Genomic DNA, 25,007 nt, shown 5'->3' with positions numbered 1-25,007 from the left:
TTTGAAAATTGACAGAGAAGATTCGGCAAGTTTTTCAACTCACAAATTTCTCCTTAGAAATGTTGCACCATTTAAGGGGAAGTAAACAGGCTATGCAATAAGATATATTGCTTAGAAAAAATAATCAACCAAAAACAAATTTCCTTCCTTTTGGTGCCAAGTTTTTATTCTTCTGTCAATTGAACACACAAAACAATAACACTTCCTGCTTGTGAGAAGAAGAAGAAACCCTTAAAATGAGGGCGTCTCACACTACCATGTAGACCTCTCACTCTGAAGCCTGATCAACAGTGAGCAAAGGGTCAGAGGGACACCTAATCTAAATAAATACACCAAACCAACAAATTAAACTAACTGTGCATGTAGATGCCTGAAAATGTCATAAATTTCTTGTTGATATTTATATTTTTAAAAAGGGCATCTGGGGATACTAGTCTATGTGCGTGGAGTAGACATTTGCACAGCTGACTGAGCACGACCATCAGGTATTCCAATAAAAAACAAAGACGTGTGTTTGCTTTCTTTATAATATGATCTGAATTTTGGCCTGGACCTGCACTGCACACAACACACAACCAAGAACATGTAGCTTTATTGGAGCAACAATGTTACTTCAGCCCTGTGTGCTGGGATTCTTCGGTACCACATCTGGCCCAGCTGTTCAGCTGCAGAGTCTACAGCTTCACATTGAATCCCTCAGAGATGGAAAAAGTGTGATTTTTGAGCATGTGTATATGTGTGTGTCTGTGTCTGTGTCTGTGTATGTGCGCTTTGTCTTCTCTGAAGAATGAGTCTGGAAATTCTTTCCCACTGTGCTATAAAGAGCTTATGTGTACATGTAGTTTCAGGCATTAAAAGTGGAATAACTGAAATGCAGAAGTGCAGATAAGAGCAAGTGGACGTAAAGTGACTAATGAAAAACCAATCTCAGCAGACACATTCATTTAGGGAGAAATCTGCACAGGAAAGGCCCCGGTGCCCATTGCTCAGTTACTTCACAGCCAGATAAATCTGCATGCGTGTAAAACCAAAGAGAGGCACACAGAGAACCTTTACTTTGTTTCATCTTCATTTCTCTTCTGTCTGGTTTCTCGTCATCCAGAGCTAGCAGAGGAGAAAACAGCGGAATAGATTTGAACAGCGCTGGGGAGGTGTAGCTTTCACACGCTGAGACCCCCACCCACCTCCCTCCCTCTCGGTCTCTCTCTCTCTCTCTCTCCCTCGGTCAGCGCGTGCCTCTCGGTTGGAGCAGCAGCTCGTGCTCAAGTGGAAACGCACACCGCAAACATACTCACTGCTGAACGGGCGGCACGAGACTCTTCCTCACCTCCATCACCAAGCGTCACTTTCTTCAGTGCACGAAGGGATGCTAAACAGGAAGGCTTCATCACCGCCGCCACCACCATCATCATCAACCGTCATCCTCATCTGCGAGAGAGAGAGAGAGAGAAGCAGCGGCTCTCCGTGGGCTGAAAAAGTTGAGGAAGATAGGGTTTATTAAAGGAGCACCGGAGGGGCTCGTGCCCGGCGTTAACGCGGGATAATCCACCCGGCACGGTCTGATCCTACTTTGGAGTGTGCAGGACCTGGTGCTGAGTGGGATTTGTTAACGGTGCTTTCCAGGATCGTTCCGTGCACCGTCCCCGGTGCTGACTCTGACCTCCGGCGTGTTTGTTTTTTTTAGTCCATTTTTTCTTCTTCTTTAAACGATCGGCCCGTTATTGTTATTACTGTTATTATTAACGGGTCCGGTGTTTAATCCCATCGGTGTGAGCTGGATCTGGTCTCTGGCGGTTTAACGGGATCCCCACATGTGCCAGCGGATCAATAACAGCTTCCTGGCATTTATCTGTGAACTCCCGTCATGTCCCTGATGGATTTCTTCCCCACCACACGCACTTAATGGATTTCTAACGGTGCTGTAACGAATCCCGGGACCGTCCCGGGTGGACTTGAGGGTTAGTTTATTGACCGACGGTAACCTCAGCCCCCTCCCCGGGAGCAGAAACAGCCCGCAGGTATAAAGCAGGTGTTCACATCTGGGTTACCGAGGAAAACGGGACGTGCAGCAGAGAAAGCGCGGTCCTTTGGACTGAAGTGAGTCTGACTAATAGCGGATCACCCCCGGAGAGGTACCCTTCCACCTCGGGGACCGACTGCTGTTTAAAACGGACACGGAGATCATCGCTTCCTAGCGGGGGCGAGAGAAGAGAAGTTACCGGAGAACCAGAGGAGTTTTTCTTCTTATAATATTTACCGATGAACCTGTAATGTTTGGACAACCTTCATGATCAATATCTGAGTGATTTCACTGAAGGAACTGATTAATTGATGGTGGATTTTAAAAAGGGGGTTTTCAGCTCTTTCTGTGGATTTCTGTCCCCACCGAGCGGCATCCATGTAATCAATACAATCCTGGGTTATCAATCAGTTTTAATCCAGCTTCCATCCGTCAGGCTCATGAGCTGGAAAGCTGGGATCGTTTAGACCTCGTGGAGTAGCCGAGTGAATTATCTCCTCCACGGTGAAATAAACCCACATGCTGGCCGTAAATTATCCACTTAACCCCCCTCAGGAGAGGGAAAGGAGAGAGAGAGAAACCGAGTGCTATAGACACAGACCGCAGCCAGAGAGTTATTACCGTTTTTAAACTACACCTTTATCAGCAGCAAAGCTAATTTTAATTTGAAATCCATCAGAGAAAAGGGGTCAAACGGAGGCGCTTCCTCAATTTTTAACAGCAACTTTAAGTTTGTGTGACAGAGAAGTCACTACAAAACTGTACTTTAAAAACAAGATTACTGAAGTATTCTGCTTTGGGACAAAGCCCTAAGAAAACTGAGTAATTACAAATTAATATCGAGCTTGTAATAAAAAAAAAAACAAAGACAAAAAACTGGATTTCTTGACAAAGATCCGAATTCAAAACTTTATTTTACTCAAAATAAGATCTGAACATATTCTGGTGTGACTTTGATTTGATTAAGTCTTCATTTGATTCCAAACCTTAAATGCAATCATACTAATCTCCAAGAGACTTGTAACACATCTTAATGTCTTGTAAGTTATTATAATCTTCGACTGTAACATTATGACAATCCCATAATAGTCCGAAAGGGATTTATTTATGGTTTATTGCGGATGTGTAAGAGCTTTAACTCAGAGCAAATTAACTTTACTCGTACCTTGGGAAAACTACCTGCCGCTTTAACCCCCTTGTGTTCGTTCAGACTTTGGTTGAGGGTCTTTGACTTGGTAACGTGACCGTTTTTAAAGTTCAAACTGATGATTTCCATCATCCATAACTGACTTGAATTTACAATCTGAGAGGAAATCCAGATAAGGTTGCTTTTACAGCATAAGGCTTTATTCCCAGTTTTATACCTTGTGGTGGTTAAGTGTTTAGCTTACCCAGCTGATTTCCAGTCTATGGATGATACGCTCACTGTATAGCCACATCCTCAACGGCATACCTCCTCCGCTCTGTCCCTCTCCTCCTTCTCCTTCTCAGGCTTCACTGCTCTTGAAATCGAGCCATGCAGCATTGATTTTTTTGTTTCTGTTCACCGCAAAACCAAAACGCACATGACCATCTCATTTTTTCTGTTTTTTCAGTTTGGTTGCCTGAAATGTAAGACGTGCAGCAGTGCTGATTTTTCACATCTAGGCAGAACTCAAGGACGTTCATAACAGTCCATCAGCAGCAAGGTCAGAGTTCAGTTTTTCAGATATATAACTGCTGGAGTTTCATCAGCACAGACTGATAGGCTGACAGGCTGAATCAAGACTGGAATCTTTTGGACGATCAAAACACATTCAATCACATCAAGTTTACTGTAAACAAGCTGAAATCTGACCTGTGCATAAATGAATATTTTTTTGAATCAGAATCTGTTTCTGCTGCTGAACTTTGACATTATTTCTTTGCTGTTCTAGTGACATTTTAAGCTAAATGGGACTAAACGACAGCAGCCCGGGAGCCATGCGGAACGGCCGTGGCCTCTCGGATCAGTGGGCAGAATCAGTGGTGGTCCGGCCTCGAACCACTGAGCGCCACATAACGGTGCACAAGCGCCTGGTGCTGGGCTTTGCCCTCTCCATACTCACCCTCATTATCGTAACAGCAGTAGCCGTTGCGCTCAACGTCAAATTTGAGGACTGTGGTGCACGAGATCGCGATGAATCAACTGGAGAGCCGAGTTCCCGAGGCCCCGGTGGGTCTGCAAAGTTGAATGGAGGCAGAGGGGAAAGGACGGGGGAGAAAGGGGACGAAGAGGTGGTCCAGCCGTGGAGAAACTCACGATTACCAGGCTCGGTGAGGCCTCGGCACTACGACCTGCGGCTTGCCGTCTACATGGATAACTTCACCTTCTCTGGCGAAGTCAGCATTGAGCTGGAGTGCATTAATGCCACCCGTTTTATTGTGCTGCACGCTGATCGCTTAGAGGTATGTTGGCGCTTTGTTTTTGCTCACAGTGAGGATAGTGATAATTTAAATTCAAGCATGTAGCAGTCTAGAGCCCAAGGACTCCTAGGTAATGTCACTTTTTACAAACTGAATGACCAACATGCTTGGGGTTGTCCAAAATTTTAGGTTCTTAGGTTCTTTTAGGTTTTTGGTTCAAAATCTACTTAGGCACAGACCCACCCGAAATAATCAGACCTGTTCCAAAATGCAATCAATTAGACTTATCAAAGAACCCAAACACCAAATATAAGCTGCTTTTACTGATGATTACAGCCCAGAGCTTTTCCTCAGCTCACTTGACAGAGTTGAATGTGAGAATAAAAAAGTCCAACTTTGGATTTTTAGCCTGCCAGATCCCAAACACTAGGTTAAACTGAGCCTGTGTTAGAATAGCAAACCGTCTGCTGAATTTACAAAGAAGCAAAAGCGAGAGTGTTTACCTGTACGCTCTACCCCAGCAGTATCCTCGCCTTAGCCAGCCTGAGTATTTCCAGTGTTTTGTGAAAAAAACCCCAACTTTAAATCAGGTACCAACCTGCTTCTCCTGATTTTTGACTTCATGAGTGAAAATACCTCTATAGCTATCCTATTCAGAACCTTTTCTAATGTACAGCAGATTATAAAATTAAACCTTTCTCTGCACTGCACTGCATTTGAGACATTTAATGCTTCTTACACAACTCTAGATTTTCAGTGCTCTGAAAGAAGTTGAAATGTGACACCTTCAACTGTGGCAACCTTTTCATGGCATTAACAAATGATATGATGGACATTACTTCAACGTACCTCTTACCTCAAAACACAGACATTGAATCATAAATTAGTTTGAATCCATTCAGGTGTGACTGAACCCCAAACCTGAGACCCACACCAGTAACAATAAGACCTTGATTGACACAATTAAGCTTAATGGAACAAATTTACATCTTTGTTACTGGATCAGGTCTTGGCTGTGAAGCCCTCTACATCGTAGTCCAGACTCAACAATTCTTAAACACTAGACATACTATAGTCAAATAATAGTTAAATAAACTCAACTTTATGAAATGGGCAATGCTGGTAGATTATTAGCTATATTGGCTGTGCATTGGTTGCTGTTGGTTACGGCTGTTTTTGTCTACTAAGTTACAAAAAATAGAGATGAGTACTGGTATTGCATCTCATTACTACAGCTGAAGTCTCCGGGTCCATGAAATGTCAGCAACACTATTCCTGGCCAGTTTTAAATTGGGTACTTTTTCTTTCAGGCATGAATTAAACTCTTGGAGATTTACAATTTTCTTGAGAAGGTAGTGCAGCAAAGCCTTTTGAACCTTTAAAATGACAATAGTTACTCCCGTTGGGAGCATGAATGCCCCAATTTAATGAGTAATTCTGAATTTCTATTTGCTGTTCTTATATGAAATTTAAGATAGTAGGCAGCTTGGCAGAATTGAATTGGATACCAGTGACCCCACCCCTAACCATACCAGATTAGGTTATTATCATTATTATTATTACTATTAATAATAATAATAATAATAATAATAATAATAATAATGTGAATACATTTAATTTTATAATAAATACATAAATAAATATAATACATAAATACATTTTATTTATAGGCACCTTTAAAGACCCTCAAGGTCACCTTACATTAGTACAAAAACAGGTCAATGAAAAATAAAAACAAGTATAAAAATATAAAAGCCAAACAAGGTAAAAATAGACTGAAATGGAATCATGATGAAGGGTGTGCAATTTTGAACAAATAGGTTTTAAGGTGTGATTTAAAAGTGGAGAGAGAGTTTGTAGTGTGGAGCCGAGTTCCCGAGGTGGAAGTGCATTCCAAAGTCTCAGGGCAGCTCTGAGTCCCGTAGAAGTCAGCCGAGCAGGTGGAATAGAAAGAAGAGGAGGTGAGGAAGAGTGGAGTGTACAAGGGAGTGAGTATGTATGGAGAAGATCAGATAAATATGGGGGAGTGAGGTTATGAAGCGCTTTGAAAGTGAGAAGCAGAATCTTAAATTGACACGGAGCTGAACTGGAAGCCAGTGGAGCTGTTTATGAACAGGTGGTATATTTTGAGGAGATCTAACTTACCCCATTAATCCAGAAGTTTATTTTATTTATTTATTTATATATTGTTATTAATATCATTTTTTGCATCCCCAAATAGAAACCTTGTAACAGAAGACTTGTAGCCACAATGCATGTAAGGGAGTTGATGTCAGCGGTAACATCTTTTCGTCTCAACTCTAATAGTAGAATGAGAGATTCCTGAGAGCTGACTTGTTTGAGATAAAACTGGATGATGGTTGGACTAAACTTGTTTGCAGTAACTTATTTGCAGTCATGTTATTGTTATTGAGAATGGTCAGTCATGATCTAATTACTGTTGAATCCAGCTCCGTACAAAGTCTACATCATGAAACAGAGATTGGTGCGGTGCAGCCTGTTGATGTAGACGTTTTGATCTTTTGATAATGTTCCAAACAAAGCTCCTTGTTTGCATCCAGTGGTCTGCTCTGTGCTGAAAGCATCCCGACGCTCTCTAACAAAGAATGTTTATTTCCAGATTTGGCCTCGGAGGTTTCTTTAACGAGGCTAATTAACCGTCAAAGTTGCTGTTTCAGCCCAATTTCGGAGACAAGTGCGTGGTGAGAGAAAGCCTCAGAGAAACGCCTCAGCAACGTGATTTTTCAGGCTGGTCATCTCGGCTAATGTGAGAGAAGGATAAATCTGTCTAATTTGGGCAGAGGCCAATTAAAAACCCTGCAGCCCCTTTTGTGTTTGTGTCAGGGCACACTGTGAATTAAGAGGTGCTGTCGGGTGCCAGGCAGGTCTCCTAAGGTATCCTCAGAGTTAATGCATTATGAAAAGAAAAAAATGTCAAGATGTTGAAAGGCCAGAAAACAGAAATGTGAATAAAAATAGATGCGGCTGGTAGCAAGGGGAGGGATAAACACTCCTGAAAAGAGAGCTTAATTCACAGATTCAAAGAAATTGAATGCAAAATGCATTCGAGACGAAGTGAAGTGAAGGTTTTCGGTCTGGAGATGTCGGCTGACCATTTTCCCCAACTTGCCAAACACTGTCAGTTCTTATCCAGATTTCAGTCCCTCCAGACAGCCAATGATTTAACTCCATGTCAAGTAAAATTAACATGCAGGCGCGCCTTCCATTTGGCTAATTTATTCCTCCTCCAGTCCTCCTTCCTACATCCTCTGATTGTGACCTGGAAATCGCTGGATGTTCCAATCGCTTAAATGCACCACAGAGGAGATGAAGAGATGAGGAGCTCCGAGCGCAGAAACACAAGCATGTCCCATGGGGAAATTTTCAACACCCTTTGAATTGCAATGCCTGTACAGTAGTCAGTAAAATCTGACACATCATGCCCATTCAAGCTGAGATGGATTTGATATCTGAATTTAATATATATGATTTTATTGCTTTTTTTCCTGTGCATATACTCGCCACCCGCTGTGTGTCATTGTTAAAAGAGATGAAGGTTACGGCTTTACATTGTGTTAAAGTGGTTAATAGTGCAATCACTTCAACACGCCGTGGTTGCTAAACTGGTTGTGTAGCACAATGCACTTGTATTTGAAATATGTGAAAATAACATGCAATCACTTATAGACAATTATACTAGTTAACTGTAAAAATAGTTTGTGTTGGAATATAGAAGCTGAAATTAGTTGTCTTCTTTTAATCTGGGGTTTCAGCTGACTGAGGGCAGCACAAGTATTGATGAAGGGCAGCTGTGTGAACCTTAATGAAAATGAGCTCAGGGTTTCCACACTTTGTTATGTCAAGGTCAAGATGCAGAGTAGGTTGTGACCTGTTTAGGGTTACGGTTGGATCAACCTAATGATAGCCTTAGACTTTAGGAAAATGGGAATGTTATAACAGAACTATAAAGAGCTTGATTTGGAAGGTTGGAAGGACTCCAGGCTTGTTTAGCATGTGTCTAAAATATAGCCCTAATATCCTGCCTTTGGGGTTCATTGCTGCCCTGATACATGTTAACATGTTAAATGTGATACTTTAAATACATTATAAAGACTAAGTTGACATTGGGGAGTGCTGTTCCCTGTGCCTTGTATTTGAGAATATATCTATGTTTCGGTGTTCTTCTAATATGGTTTAGATTGTGTAGAACGATGTAGTCTTTCTATGTGACTCACTCCTCCTGAACATTTTTGGGGGGTTAAAAAGTTAAAATCTCACCCAGTCAAATATCTAGTCAGCCTTTTGGATTGCAGTCTGTTGTTGGGGGCTGCACAGTGGAACAGTGGTTCAATCTGCCTCACAGCAGGGTTCAAATAAGTTTGAATCCATCATTTGGCTGGGGTGTGTGGTCTGTGTGGAGTTTGCATGTTCTATGCGTGAGCACTCCAGTTTCCTCCTACAGTGTAAAAGACATGCAGTTAGTGGGGTTTGGTTGGGTGTGTTAGCCCTGTGATCTGTCCAATATGTCGCCCATCTCTCATCATATGGCAGCGTTAATAGGCTGATTTATTAATGGACGATGCTGATGGTATAAAAGGTGACCAAACTTTACTTTTTAGCTTTGCTAAGTTTTAGTAAAGGGTCTGTATTCTGTTCCAATTATATTGTGAAAAAATATATGTACAGTATGATAAAGTAGGAATGTAAAATATTTCAGGGTATATGTTCTTTTAGAGAACATATTGATATTTTCATTGGGCCGTGTTCAAGTAATTCAGGGTTAAGTTTAAGGCCAACTATGATTGCAACACTTCTCGCTGAAGCCCATTGGTGTGAAGCAGAAAGCCCTCCCTAATAAGAATGTGAGCTTCCTGCGCTTCCTCGTGGTCCGATCTTGGGGCGTGCTTAGTGTCAGAGGGTTCATTAACACTGGGAGACTTTTTAGACCTCACTGGTTTCTCCAGTCAGGCATAGATCACCGAGTGGTAATGAAATCTGTTTTAAAGTCATCTTCACCAACTTCTTTCTACTCCTGAGGCTTCACAGATTCTGTACATTGACCCATTTTTTGGACGTATTTGACAGTCAGTTTCTATATTTTTTGATGGCTAGTTGCCATCTCTTCAAAATGATTTTGCAGTGAGGGAGGACAGCATGCATGTTAAAAAGAGTTCCTCCCCTTGCATCTCTCTGTCACATGAGCACCGAGTGAAACTGAGACGTAATGAAGATACAAGCATGATGAAAGCGAGCAGCCACATTAGCTAAATAAAATGCACCCCAGGCTCAGTGTTACTCTCTGTTAGCTGAGAAATCTAACCCAGCACCAAGAAACAAACAATTAAACAACATTTATTTGAGCAGAACATTTTGAAGGCATCTCAGAGCGTGCCGCTGTGTCAGCTGACTCATCAGAAAAGCCTGAAAAACATCCTTTTAATCTCCACTGTTTCCTCTCTGTGTCAGCAGGCTCTGTTCGTATTGATCAGTTCTTTCATCAAAGGACACACACACACACACACACACACACACACACACACACACACACACACACACACACACTGTGTTTGATTGGCTTAGGGTCGCTGACGTGTGACAGCGGAACAACCTAAAGGTTCCAAACTGTTCCTGCTGCTGCGGGCGTGTTCCCATCATGCACTGCTACTCATCCATGTTTATAATGATGACTAATTGAATTCATTTTAATTAATTATTTGATCCACACAAGGAATTTAGTATAACTTCAGGGTAAAATACCAAGAGAAAGGTGCAACTTGGTAATGCACAAAAAGAGTAAAAATTAAAAGGACCCACATGTTACATAACGAGGTTGAACAGAAGCTGTGGCCTTCTGCTTGTTCTTTGACCTGTGTAAACCCCAAAATGTGAACTGCCTTCAGGACATAGCCATATGCATACACTTTAAAATTTAACATGAGACATGTTTTTACAAACTATATTATCCAATAGAAATTAGAAATTACTTCTATTACAACTTTTATTTGCGCACCAGTTGTGAATTTTTTAAATGTCATTCTTACCTGCTATTTCTATGTGTTTTTATATGCCGTTTAATTAGGCACCAAACAGCACATGTTACCAATGTTGGACCTTTTGGCCTACAAAAGGATACACACTCTTTGGAGACAGGTGACTTGTCCAGGGTTTACCCTGCTTTATGGTGGCAGGGATTGGCTAAAGCCTCTGTCGTCCGGAACCGGATAAGGAAACAGTCACGCAGGCCTAGAGACTGGTCAGTTACCCCCTGGTCACCACCAGTTTCTTGGGAAAAATATGTATTCCCCAACTAGTTGGCAAGTGGTTACAAGAGAATGCTTCCTATTGGTGGGTGAAACTGAATGCAAAGAGGTACACTGTGCTGCATTGTAGCCCTTCTCGCTTTGGTCATCAGTAGAGTGCTGCAGTAGTCCTTAGTTTGTTTGTGTTGGCAATCCACTAGCAAAAGCAATCACAAGGAGGTTTTTGGTGCAGCGTCCTCTTTGTGACTGATTTCCCTCAGCAACAGTCAGCAAACATCTATAAACCACCTGTGTTACTTAGTTTAGCAGTGCCATAAGTCCTACAAACTGCCACCTGCATAAGTAAAACCAAGAAAGAATATTTTTTAAGCCTTTTAAAAGCTGGGTAAACTATTTGATTAAGAAACTTGTATTTAAATCTCCAAAAATCATAACAATCCCTACTATTGATTTATACATTCTGGCTCCCTGCACACTTCAATGAGACTCACTGCATTTCTGTGGACTCTGAAATAGTGTGACCTCTTAATGTGCATTTTCATATTTTGATTTATGATATCCATATACTGTACATAGTCTGAAAATTGGGCCTCACCCAGTAATAAAAAAACAACATAAAAATACTCACGTATATTTCAAAGCCAAGAGCCTTTGTATAACACTAAATAAGGAAGCAATAAGAAGGCAATTAAGTTAAATGCCAAAGGATGAGTGGAGCTTATTTCAACTTGGGATATTTACCAATCATTCCACTTTGGGGCCATATTGCTAGGGTTCAAATTTACCAATGAATGGTGTTATATTATGTATGCAAACAAGCCAGTATGCATGGATAAATACGCAGGCTCATTAGGTCAGGTGGCAAGTATTCCCATTCTTCAATTTTAATACAATCAGCAAGATGGCTGTTCCACTTGGATAAGTTCTGGTCTTACCCTCAGTCTGCCTGAAAACAAACAAGGTATTTAGGTAAGAATTGTTGTTGTTGTTGTTGTTTTTTAAAAAGGTGCCATGTTAGTTAAAACATTAGAACCACATTAATGGAACAGACAAATCATGGCAGATGTTCTTGGTGAAGCACTTTATACTTCGGGAAATCAGGACTTTGTGAAATTCAGCATTTGATGAATGGACCTTGGTCATATTTGGCTGCTGTGAGTGATGGTAGAACTGTGAGTAGCAGTTTGCTCATCGAGAGAATCCTTTTCCCTAAACTCTCCTCGTTCCTCTGGGAGGTATGCACAATTCTGGCTTACGCTCAGACAATTTGCATTTCCTTGACATTCAAATTTACCTTCCTAATTTTTTTTCTTTGCATCGCTTCAGACAAAAAAACTGATTAACACGAGCAGCAGATATGCAGACCTTATGATATTATTTTTAAGTATGCTCTCACGCTACACCCACAGAAGTGTTTGCACTTATTGTGGCTGATTAGCCCTCTTCACAGGACTGTGTGGGTGTGTACAGAGAGTTCTTGACTAACATATCCCTCTAAGTTATATGTTTGCCTGGATGATCATCTTTAGTGCACTGAGTTTAGTGACATTTCAGTTAATTACCAGTAAATCCCCACTCAGCGTCAACCTGGGCGCAGGTCTAATCAGCCAGGAAAAGCCCTGGAAAGCCTGTGAGGCTTTCCAGGGCCTTTAATGAGACAGGTGCTCTCCTCTTCCTTCAGTATTAATTCTCCACAGCTGCCGACTGTCTGTTTCTTCATCACCTGGTCAGTTTGACTCCTGAGCGGCACAATGAAATATGGATGAATGTGGGTAAAGTTGGCAGGCGAACAAACACTCTGAGATCTGCTGAGCTTTCTTTCTTTCAACACTCCTTCCTCACTACTTTGGTGAAAACGCTCAGATGATGATACTTTTTTTCTCCAAAGCTGCTCTCAGATACACCCTTTGTTGTACACATGGTGCCTGTCACGTCACCATGGCGACAGCTCCAGCATTCGGAACAACAGCTGGCTGTAAATCAGGGTTTGCTGAGCAATGCATGCCACCTGACAAACCGCAAATGCTTGAAGCTGGTGCATTTCTGTGGTTTTTAACCGTTTTGGGTTTGCTGCCTGACTGCGCTGATCTACCTGAACAGCAGAGGGTGCTTTCTCTCAGGACAGCTCGGTTTGAACACCTGCTGTGAGACTTACTGGATCTATGCAATGTTTTGATCATCGCTCAACACTTAATTACTCTAATGGGGATAAATTAAATGGAATAATTCACTGTGCCATTATTTATTTATTTGCAGACTACAGAATATCTATCAAGTTTATTTTTGGCTTCTCTTCTATAACTTTGGTATTAATGTCAGCAAAGTGGATAATAAAGGGTAAATTGGGACTGTGCTAATAAACATGGACAAAACTACTGTGATGTTACCTCCAGGTTCTGATGCCCTTAGTTTGCCTGTCAGCATCTTAGTTTATGAGCGAGGAGGCGTGTTTTACTCTTAATCAGATCTCCCAGTGTGCAATGAGAACATCGTGCACGAATCATAAAATGTTAAAATGTCAAAAGAGAACACAAACCCAGCAAAAATGTTTATTGAGGTCAACTATGAATTTCCTCTCGTTTACCTTAGAAATGAGAGGAAAAGAAGTTGGCCAGGTTGCCTAGTGGGAGTCAACCGGTCTCCAAACAGTTCAGCTCTAACTGCATTGATTGCAGTCACTCTGTTGGGTAGATAGCTTGTACTGGAAGGACTGTAAGGTGCTAGTTCAGGTTTGCAGCTACCACTCCCTGGAGTGTCGGCCAGAACACTGCTCAAGGCCCGGATGAATGTTCAGAAGGGAGACAATGAAGACACCGAGGATAGTGCAGACTCTTGTATTGACTTCACACAGTTGAAGGTAACAGGGATTGTCAGAGGAGCAGGTATTGCATACAGGTTTAGGTGCGTGGGCATGGGTGTGTGTGTGTGTGTGGTCTCTGAACGGAACAGAAAGAAAATGCTACATTACTAAAGTGTTCACAACAATATCTCCAGAGTACATCAACATAAACACAGGCAGGAAATAAACTAACATCCCCTTTAATACCATAGGCCATATATTACCCACGACTCACACGTAGACCCCCTGAGAGAGCTAACCAGGTACACAGCTATACCCAACCACACGGCAGGAAAGTTAGCTTAGCTTAGCTTAGCTTAGCACCCGCTAGCGGCACAGACAGAAACATAATCATTTCCCCCCTAACCTTGGTTACAGTCCCAAACACATCTTATTATCACATCCTCACACATCACCAACTTACGTTGCTCATTAACGCACACTTCTCACGGGATAACCAATTCTCTGCCAGTAATCTGGAGCAGAAAAGCTCAGGTGCTTTGCCCACGTCTCTCCCTGGACATAGTCTCTCATACAAAGCGGTGGGGTGACCTCTACTGGCCACTCTAAAAACTGCAGGTGAACTAACAACTGAACAGAATAAACCCATAACTACGGGGCCTTTTGTACAGCCGCCCCCAAATGTATGAAGTACATTTGCTCACAACAAAAGGCAATTTTACAAACAAAGTCACGGTGATTGTCCTTTGTCTTCGTCTGGGAGGGCAGGCAGTACCACCAGCCTCGCCACAGGTCGGGTGAAGGTCCGGTCCTTCACCTTGATGTCAGCAGACCTGATGTGCCCGTCGGGACTGGGGTGGACTTTGGAGATGCAGCCCACGAGCCAGGAAGCACGAGGCAGCTGAGGATCTACGATCATCACCACCGAACCTTCTGTGACATCTGCGGGGGATGACCGCCATTTCTGCCGAAGCTGCAGGCTTGGAAGGTACAGCCGGACGAATCGAGACCAGAAGTGGTCAGCCAGCACCTGGGAGTGCTTCCACCTCCGGCGACTCAGGAGCTCTTCTCTGGGGTAAGTCACTTGAGGAAGTGCTCCGTCAGGCCGCCCCATCAGAAAGCAGTTGGGGGTCACTGGATCAGGATCACTGATGTCAGACGGGACATAACCTAGTGGTTTGGAGTTCAAGATGCCCTCCACCTCCACAAGGACCGTGTGGAGGACCTCTTCTTGAAGGGGTTGGGATCCTACTGTAGTGTAGAGTGCCGTCTTGACAGACCTAATCTCCCGCTCCCACACTCCCCCGAAATGAGGAGCCGCTGGTGGATTGAAGTGGAAGACGATCTTATGGGGAGCCAGGAGCTTCTGCAGGTCAGAGGTCATGCTGCAAAAGCTGCTTGCAGTTCCCTTTCTCCCCCACGGAAGTTGGTCCCTTGGTCTGAGTACAGCTCAGCTGGAGTTCCTCTCCTGGCAATGAAACGGCGAAGTGCCATTAGGAAGGCATCCGTATCGATGGAGGTTAGGACATCAAGGTGGACCGCTCTGATAGTTAGGCACTTAAAGATGATGCCCCACCTCTTCTCCACACGGCGCCCGATTTTGACCTCAAAGGGTCCAAAACAGTCCACGCCTGTCGAATAAAAGGCAGGTTTGTAAAGGGGGAGGCGCGCAACTGACAAGTCCGCCATCTTGGGAACAGTCGGTCGGGCTCTCCATCTGCGGCACTCAAGACAGGTCCTTTGAAAACGCCTAACTGCTTCCCGGCCTCTCAGGATCCAATGAGTGCGCCGAATCTCCGCGAAGACCCTCTCTGGCCCTGGATGGCGCAGGCGACTGTCGACATCCTGGATGAACAGGCGGGTGACTGGATGTGTCGGATCCAAAACTAAAGGATGGGAGCTGGTAAAGGCGAGATCTTCGGAGCGGCGAAGACGCCCACCTACACGGATGACCTCATTCTCGTGGTCAAACTCAGGGGATAGTGCAAGGAGACGACTGCTGCGACTGATGGATTTCCCCTGCTTAAGGAGTCGATACTCCTCAGGGAAGCTCTCCTGTTGAGCTTCTCTCAGGACATCCATCTCTGCTCGAACATAGTCATAAGCCGATGAAGTTCCACCGCCTTTGGCCGCCCCATGCAACTGCGTAATAGCCGCTTCCAGCAGCTGTGTCCAGGTGTCATATTTGCTGAAGTTCGAAGTGGCGGGGTCAAAGGTGGTAGAAAATCCACAAAAGGTCTCTTTACGGAGCTCAGATGGGCCTGGAGGCTCAGCCAGGGTGCCACTTGGAGGCCACTGTTCTGGACCTAGGAGCAGGAAAGGAGGCCCTTGACTCCATCTATTGGGTCTGGTCAGCTCGAGAAGGGACTTCCCCCGGGTTATATCATCTGCGGGGTTCTGGGCTGAGTCCACATAGCGCCAGGTGTGCGAGTGAGTGAATTCCTGGATCTCTGCCACGCGGGTGCCGACGAAGACTTTGAAGTGGCATGACTGGGACCTCAACCAGGTGAGTACAGTTGTGGAGTCAGACCACAGCACTATCCTCTTTATGTCCAGAGTGAGCTCATTTCTAAGGAGACGGGAAAGATGAGCTCCGGAGAGGGCACCACACAGCTCAAGTCTAGGCATGGAGAGAATGCGTTTAGGGACAACACGGGAGCGAGCCATCAGGAAGGCTAGATGTGAGCTGCCATCACCTGTCACTGTTCTCATGTAGGCCACTGCGCCATAAGCCTGCTCTGACGCATAACAGAATATGTGAATCTCTCTCTCACTAACTGACTCGTGATGTGCTTTGGGAGATACGGGCGAGGAAGCAGGACTTGTGCAAGGAACGGCAATTCCTCTTCCCAGGTTTTCCACTGCTGGAGTAGTTCTGGCGGAAGCTGCGGGTCATCCCATCCCCTCTGTTGATCCCAAAGGCGCCTCACCAGCATCTTGGCTCGGGTGGTGTACGGTAGGATAAAGCCCAGTGGGTCGTATTGGCTTGCGAGAACCTTATAAATATTCCGCATAGTGGGGGCGCCATAACTGATTTTGCGGTGTCTGTAACCCAAGGTGTCCGTGGGGAAGTGCCAGCTAAGGCCCAGAGTTGGCTCAGAGGTGTCTGATTTGTCTTGAGTGAGCCAAAGTTCTGCACTTGTGGATCTGAGGTCTTCAGGTAGGTGGCCAATGGTGCTGGGTTCATTACTGGCCCACTGGCGAAGGACAAATCCAGCAGAAGACAGGAGGGCTCTTAGCCTGTCCACTAGGTCCCGGGCTTCTTCAGGGGTCGGCATGCTCTGGAGAAGGTTATCAACATAGAAGCACTGTCCCACAGAGTGACGTAGCGGATCATCTCCTTCCGTGTGGTCCCTGGCGTGGCGCTGCAGAGCAAAGGTTGCACAGCATGGGCTGCAAGTTGTACCGAAGGGGAGGACCTGCCATTCATAAACGGCCACCGGTTCCTCGGGGTGTAGATCCCGCCACACAAACCGCAGGAGGGAACGATCTTCGGGAAGAAGGCGAATCTGGTGGAACATACCTTTAATGTCACCACTGATGGCTACGGCATGCTCTCGAAAGCGAAGGAGGACACCAAGGAGCGATGCGCTCAGGGTGGGCCCAGGTAGAAGATGTTCGTTGAGGGCTTGGCCTTGGAACTGGAACGAACAGTTAAACACAAGGCGATCTTTGCCATTGTGGCTAACAAGGTGGTGAGGGATGTACCATGACTCATCTGCTTGAGCAACCTCAGAGGGGGACACCTTAACCACCGAACCGGCCTGGACCAACTTCTCTATCTCCGCCCGGTAGATCTTAGCTCATTCTGGATCTTTCTGGAGCCTTCTCTCCACACTTCTCAAACTGGGAACGACAGCGTTAGGGCTAGCTTTAAGGTGTGGCATGTTCTTGCGGCGAAGGAGGGGGGTGGCATAGCGTTGGATGCCCTCGACATCTACACGAACTGTCTTCTGCTCTAGCAGGCTAACTGCATAGTTATCTTCTCTTGAACGGGTAACCACCTTGCCTTCTGGCACCGGGACAACATCTACCTGCCATAACTTCTCTACATGTTTGAGTAGCTCACTCACCTGGGGAGGAAGGGCAGTCGTGAAGAGGCACTGTTGTGGCAGCGAAGAGGAACCTATAAGGCTGGAGGGACCCTGTAGTGTCCATCCTAACCTGGTGCACATAGCGGCGGGACCACCCGGTGGACCAAGACGGACAGCTTCAGTTGGAGTGATGAGCTGTGGGTGGTCACTGCCAATCAGAAGGAGAGGTTTGACCTTCTTGAAGGACTGGAGAGGCAGGCCTCGGAGGTGTCTATACTTCCGCTGCAAGGACTCCACTGGGTAGCTGTGCTCGGCTAGGTCGATACGGGTGGTGGTGAAGGCGTTGCGGACTTTGTACTTCAGCTTAGGTTTGCCACCAGGGGAGATCTCGAATGAGACACATGATCCTTGCAGAGTTTGCACATCTTGCCTGATAGTGCGCAATGGAAGTGTCTCTGGGATGCCTTGAAGGTCAAGCTTCTGGGCAGCGGTGGGTAGCAGCATAGTCCTCTCTGACCCATCATCCAAAACTGCGTGAGTGCTCAAAGTCTTGCCATTATGGTGAAGGATGACTGGGACAACCTTTAACAGGACTTGGCCGCTCTCTGTAGGACGATCGAGGTACAGGACGCCCGTAGGATTCTCACCTTCTCGTGGGGGAGCAGACACTGAGCCATGTGGCTTTAAGAACTTCGAATTCACGTCGTGAAGGACCTGCAGATGACGACCCTGACACAGGCTGCAGGGTTTCTTGAGGGTACACTGTGCTGCCTGATGGGAGCGTGCGCAACGCCAGCACCTCTTGTTAGTCTTTATCCAGTCTGTGAGTTGTTCGCGACTCAGCTTGATGACCTCCTGACACTGACTCAGGTGATGGGCACGGTTATCGCAAAAGGCGCAGTAGGGTTGCTGCCTAGCTTTGTTTGGAGTGGTACCTAGTGACCTGGGTGAGCTCTCTCCACTGTGAAGAACCGCAACAGAGCGTCTGCTTGGTCTGACATCAGGCTTCTCTCTGGTGATCACTGGAGTGGGCAAGCCGTCATAGTCCTGACACCAGGATTCGTACTTTAACCAGGTAGCCAGGTCATCCAGGGTGTAAGCCTGACCAGAATGGTTGTACATGCACCGACGGAAATCAGCTCTTTGCTCTGAAGGAAGCTTACTAAGGAGTCGAGCCACATGGGAGCCACACTGGAGTTCAACCTCCCCATCAGGGCCTAAAGTCTTCAGCATGCCCACGAGCGACTGGATGTGGAGAGAGAATCGCTCAAATGCGGCTGCATCCCCTCGGCGGATGTCAGGTGAGTCCATGACAGCAGCAATTCTTCTCAGGGCAAGCTGGTGAGGCTGCCCAAGCCTGTCGTTAAGAGCGTTCATAGTGTCACTGAAGGGCGTGGCAGAATGGAGGTAAGCGTCCGCTATCAACTTTGCTTCCTAAAGGTGTAGATGATCTAACAAGACTTGGTACCTGAAAAGCTCTGAACTCTCCGGGGGCAATAAGTTCTCTAGCGCCATCTTTAGACGAGCAAATTCCCCAGGATCACGGCGTGAGAGCTTGGGAATGCTTGGACGAGGCCCCCTGTAGGTCAAGAAAGGAGTAGATGAGGACGGGGATGGAGTTGGCAGTGGTTGCAATGGAGGGGGGTGTGCTCTCGGAGGCGGCGCTGGAGGGTAGGTGATCCTTGGCTGAGGAGAAGTGAAACCTGGCCTAGATTCATGTGGGGGGATGATCTGACTCTCCTGTGCAGCCATAGACTCCCTCTTCAGATCCTGGAGCTCTTTCAGCATCGTATCGATGCGGTCCGCAACTGGACCCTGGCTGGAGACAGACTCCTCCTTGAACACAACAGGAGGAGGTGGTGGAGGCCAGTCCTCTTCCTCTTCAGCAGGGGGTGGCTGGAGATGAACAGCAGGGGCTCTGGGCGGTGGACTGAGCTGCAGACTCTCTGCACGGTCCAGCAACTGCAGCAAACTAGCATGAAGGGCCTGGAAATTATCCAGCCCGGCTCTCATCTCGTCATGCGACTGCTGGAACAGGAACCTTTCACGCTGTATATCTTCTAACTCTGCTCTCAATGGTGTGACATGGCCGTGTGAGCCGTCATCAGAGGGGTCAGACGGAGGATGGTGGGAAGAATGGTTGTCGCCTCCTGTCTCACTTTCCTCCTGGTAACCTGCACCAAGCCCGGGGAAGTCAGTCTCATAAGCTACATAGCGGAGGGGACGACGTACATTACGCCGTGGGCGCGCACCAAGAGCTGAGAAGTTCTGAATATCATCCATCTTTTTAGGGTAGAAGCAGCTTACATCCGGCTCGAAGGACCATTAATGTTGGGTAGATAGCTTGTACTGGAAGGACTGTAAGGTGCTAGTTCAGGTTTGCAGCTACCACTCCCTGGAGTGTCGGCCAGAACACTGCTCAAGGCCCGGATGAATGTTCAGAAGGGAGACAATGAAGACACCGAGGATAGTGCAGACTCTTGTATTGACTTCACACAGTTGAAGGTAACAGGGATTGTCAGAGGAGCAGGTATTGCATACAGGTTTAGGTGCGTGGGCATGGGTGTGTGTGTGTGTGTGTGGTCTCTGAACGGAACAGAAAGAAAATGCTACATTACTAAAGTGTTCACAACAATATCTCCAGAGTACATCAACATAAACACAGGCGGGAAATAAACTAACATCCCCTTTAATACCATAGGCCATATATTACTCACGACTCACACATAGACCCCCTGAGAGAGCTAACCAGGTACACAGCTATACCCAACCACACGGCAGGAAAGTTAGCTTAGCTTAGCTTAGCTTAGCACCCGCTAGCTCACAGACAGAAACATAGTCATTTCCCCCCTAACCTTGGTTACAGTCCCAAACACATCTTATTATCACATCCTCACACATCACCAACTAACGTTGCTCATTAACGCACACTTCTCACGGGATAACCAATTCTCTGCCAGTAATCTGGAGCAGAAAAGCTCAGGTGCTTTGCCCACGTCTCTCCCTGGACATAGTCTCTCATACAAAGCGGTGGGGTGACCTCTACTGGCCACTCTAAAAACTACAGGTGAACTAACAACTGAACAGAATAAACCCATAACTACGGGGCCTTTTGTACACACTCTCATAGAGATTACTGAAGTTTTGCAAATAATTGTTGTCTTACTTAGAAATGCAGACAGATTGCCAACATGCTGCAATCAAACTGAGTCCGTGCTGATGAGCACAACTCAGCAGATCTCTTTGCAACAAGGGGATCAAGTCAAAGGGTCACTAGCTGGTTGCATTCCTGTTATTGTTGCCAAGCGTTTAAAGCGTGGAAGTACTGACCTTACTTTGAGTTTGATTCCATAAAAAGTGACAAAAACATTAGCGTCCGTTGTGCGTGGGAAGAAAACTTCTTTTTACAGCGAAAAAAACCCCTAAACTTCTGAGCAAGCACCGAGTGCGCAACGAGGTAATGGGAAACTCACAGAGAAAGTCGCGGATTCTTCAACTGACCGCGGCACACCTGCACCAGGGTAAACCTCCGCCTACCGCAGTGCTGCTTAATAGGTGAAAATAGAGCAACAGGACCGCTGAGTCTTTGACTTTATTTATGTTCTGCTGTGTTTTACTTGCATCTATTTGAAAGAGTGAGTGTAAACACAAAAAATATTTTATTTTATGTGCTGGAATGTGCAGAAAATAGGTTTAAATGTTAAACTAATTTATTCAACTCAGAGAATGTTGCATATAATTACATTTTTGCTTGATGCATAAAGTTAAAAGATTAAAACTGATAAAGCAAGTTAAAAAAAAGAGATTTTTCCATTTGATTACATTTTGTATGATGGATTATGTAGAAAAAGTAGAATTGGGCTGAAAGATCTATCGCCTTATCACCTCTTCAGGTTGTAAATCGTGTTTTTAAAAAGTAACTAAGTAACTAAGTAATTAATTACTTTTGAAAATAAGTAATCAGTAAAGTAACGGGATTACTTTTTTGGGGAAGTAATCAGTAATTAGTTACTGATTACTTTTTTCAAGTAACTTGACCAACACTGAGTACGAGTAATAAATCACACAGCAATAGTACCTTCATGTGGTTGTAAAAAGCATGATAATATATTAAGTGTTCAGAACATGTTACTCCCATTGAGTAACGTAACGGAGTACGTTACAAAATACATTTTGGGGCATGTATTCTGTAATCTGTAGTGGAATACATTTTAAAAGTAACCTTCCCAACACTGGTGAAGTGTGACTGTATCATCAACTAATATGTGTGTACATTATACACGGTGACTCATCCTTTAGAAACATTTAAAATGCAATTTGATTATCGAGGAATGTGATTGACCATTATATTTAGCTCTTAAATAGATAAATAGATAGAACTTTATTAATCCCTCATTTAGGTTCCTCCAGGAAATTCAGTTAGTTACGTACATAATATCTAAATAGCCCGTGTTTAACCTCACCCACTAGACTGAGCTCAGGTTTGAACTATGTTCTACCTTTGGTAGTCGACTTGTCTTCTTTTTCCTCCTCTCTTTTGAACACTGAATAACTTATTTGCAGACTGCTTTCAGGTAAAGTCTTGATTTTAAAGTCACCACCTTTTGGAAGAGCTGCTTCTCACTTTCTTTCTGAAAAGGTCAGACTAGGGCTGTTCGATATAACGATATATATCTGATGACGATATAAAAAAGTATCGTTTCATTTTACGCTGTCATTTGTTTCGTGGTGCCGCAAAACTGTTTACGGTAATATTTTTTCACCGTTTTGATGGTCACTGTAGTGGCTATATTAATTTCTTAAAGTTCTCTCTTTCTCTTATATTTAATATAACCACCATACGGACGGACAAGCGCCTGTTTTTATGCGTTGTGGTTAGCAACAACGACGGTAACAGCATCGCTTGTTTATGTTCCACATAAACCTTTCACAATAAAGCTCAAGATCCTGTTGAGACTTTTCAAAATAAATGAAATCACGTGAAAGAGCAGATTATTTATGGATGAGAAGTAAAAAAGAGCCGCCAGGTGTTAAAAAATAAACCTTAAACTCAAACGTTAGAACAGGCTTTTCCCCGCAGCACGCCGTGTAATAAATACTTACAAAGAAAACGGCGGCCGTTACAACTTATGCCTAAAAATGTATAGTTTCATGCATCAGTTAAAACGCTCGACTCCAGCTACATGACGCGCAGCTGGAAACACTTCCCACAAGTTGAGCTGCCTGAGATTCACAGAATTTACAGAAAATGTTACATTTTTGTGATTTATATCGTTATCGGGACGATAGAATTCTTATATCGGAATATGAGATTTTGTTCATATCACACAGCCCTAGGTCAGACATTTCCCACACACTTACCTGTAGGATCAGCTGCTGTTTGCTTTAATCCACCTCAGAAATCAACCACTGCTGTCATGTTTCAGGCGGGAAATGACATAAACATGAGCAGCAACAGGAAGTCAGCAGCTTTCAGAGGTGCTCTGGATGTGAGTGAGCGTGTGTCTGAGTTTGAGGAGTTTAGGATGCACGAGTACGCGTGTACACGTGCATCCTATTAAACAACCCCTGCAGAGTTTCTTTGCAGATTTGCTGTTAACATCGAGTGTCACTCATCAAAATGAATTTTAAATATCCTGAAGCTTTTAAATGTTTAAATCCTGCGCTGTTCGCATTCATGTTTCCTTGCTGTAAGGCTTCTCCTTAACTCAATTTGTTGATGGATTACTGCGTTTCTGGGTGATTTGCTATTATCGCTACCAAGATTTTATTTATTTAATGATAATAAAACAGGAAATCTGATTATAGCATATCCAAACATATTTCACTCTTCTGGTCTGCACTTGTAGATGAGTCTTATTGTGGAGACACAGTTGGTGTGTGGATGTCTTTATCCTATTTTCTCTTCCATCCATCAGGTGGACCGGGTGACAGTTACTGCTGAGGGCGGTGTTGGAGGTCGTCCTTCCAACAGGCCCGGGGGCGGAGTCATGCGTATCCACCGACACTTCCCCTTCCCAGCCAATCAGATGTACGTGGTGGCGCTGCACCGCGAGATGAAGCCGATGAGGGTTTACCGGCTAAACGTGAGCTTTGATGCTGCCATCGAGGACGAGCTGCTGGGCTTCTTCAGGAGCTCATACACAATGCAGAGAGAGAGACGGTACACACACACGGAAACACACACTTTTCCTATACCAGCAGGTGGTTCAGCTTGAAAAGGTCAAAGCTTCACATTCACGACATTGATTAACTCACACTCCACATGCCATACGCCTGTGTGTGCATGTCTTTGTGTGTGTTCCACTTGTCTCAAACACACACACACACACACACACTCACACGGGCGTACATATAAAACTCCTTATGAATTTCCCATAAGCCTCTGCTGCAGTTTCCACATCAGATTTCTTCCCCATGGTGCAGATGGGAAACAGACTGTGTGCTGATACATTTATTATTTCATGCACGAATATGTGTGTGTGTGTGTGTGTGTATGTGTGTGTGTGTGTGTGTGTGTGTACTGGATTCCAACGTCTTTTCAACGTATTGTGAAAAACACAAACTTGTGGTTAATTGTTTGGAAAAACGTTGAGCTCAGCTGTGATTGGACAGAGTAAAGACATTACCACATAAGGACTCTGCCTGAGAAGAGCTTTAGCCAGTGATGAGACATAATTAACTCATTCCTCACTTTTATACTACTCAATTCTGATTGGCTCCATGAGCAAGAGAGCTGCCACATAGACCAGTGCAGCATGAATACGATAAAACTGTGTGATAAAGAGAGTCATTATAGGAAATGATGAATTCTCTATTCTGTGTTATATATTTAGACTTGCTAATGGTAACATAATACACAGTGATCAACATTATTTTATGAAGAGGACATAAAGCAAATCTAGAATGATTGCCATGTTCAAGGAGGAATATCTGACAAAGAAGCTAACTGTGATGATTTTGGGGCACTCTGACCTGATTCTGAAGACCTGTCTCAGACATGTGGGTCTATTATAATGAACTGCATTGGCTAAAATTAAGCTGCTTAGAGAGTCTGAATGGCTCAGAGTTCAACGCATGGATTTTCATGCGCTTAAATCACTTATTAAGACTCAGTGTAACAAGCATTTAGGCAGGGTCTTCAATCTGACCATTTAAGATGAGCGACGGTGAGAGCAGCGGGTCAGATGAGCCCATCGATGTTAATTTTGAAAATACACCAGCGATGAACTTGTGTGGTCTCAGGTTAGAGTTTTCTTTTCAGCCAATGTCTGAAGGAGGAGCGTCAGCTCTGCTCCACTGACAGAAGTCAGGGGTGACCCATTAAAGGCAGGACACCGGTCTGCATGGCTACAGATTCAAATCTAAGCATACACACAGACCCTTTGAATCCACGCTAGGGTTGGGCGATTGGATGAATAAATCGACTACTGACGATAGGCTGAGCCTGATTGTTTTTACAAGGGCGATTTATTTACTTATTTTCCCATGAGTAAGATTGCTAATAA

General features: G+C 44.6%; 1 protein-coding gene across 1 annotated transcript in view; it reads left to right on the top strand.

The window, feature by feature from the left end:
- The first annotated feature begins 1,081 nt into the window (after positions 1 to 1,081).
- Positions 1,082 to 25,007, top strand: part of LOC113008770 (thyrotropin-releasing hormone-degrading ectoenzyme) — a 276,012-nt gene continuing 252,086 nt past the window's right edge. The window contains exons 1-2 of the mRNA XM_026146492.1: positions 1,082 to 4,447; positions 23,418 to 23,662. Of these exons, the coding sequence (XP_026002277.1) occupies positions 3,953 to 4,447; positions 23,418 to 23,662 (740 nt within the window). The 5' untranslated portion in view covers positions 1,082 to 3,952. The remainder of the gene's footprint in view (positions 4,448 to 23,417; positions 23,663 to 25,007) is intronic.

The sequence above is a fragment of the Astatotilapia calliptera genome, chromosome 17 (genome assembly GCF_900246225.1).
Source record: "Astatotilapia calliptera chromosome 17, fAstCal1.2, whole genome shotgun sequence".
NCBI classification, from domain to species: Eukaryota; Metazoa; Chordata; class Actinopteri; order Cichliformes; family Cichlidae; genus Astatotilapia; species Astatotilapia calliptera.
The sequence above is the reverse complement of the archived record's forward strand: the minus strand, read 5'-3'. Positions and strand labels throughout refer to the sequence as shown.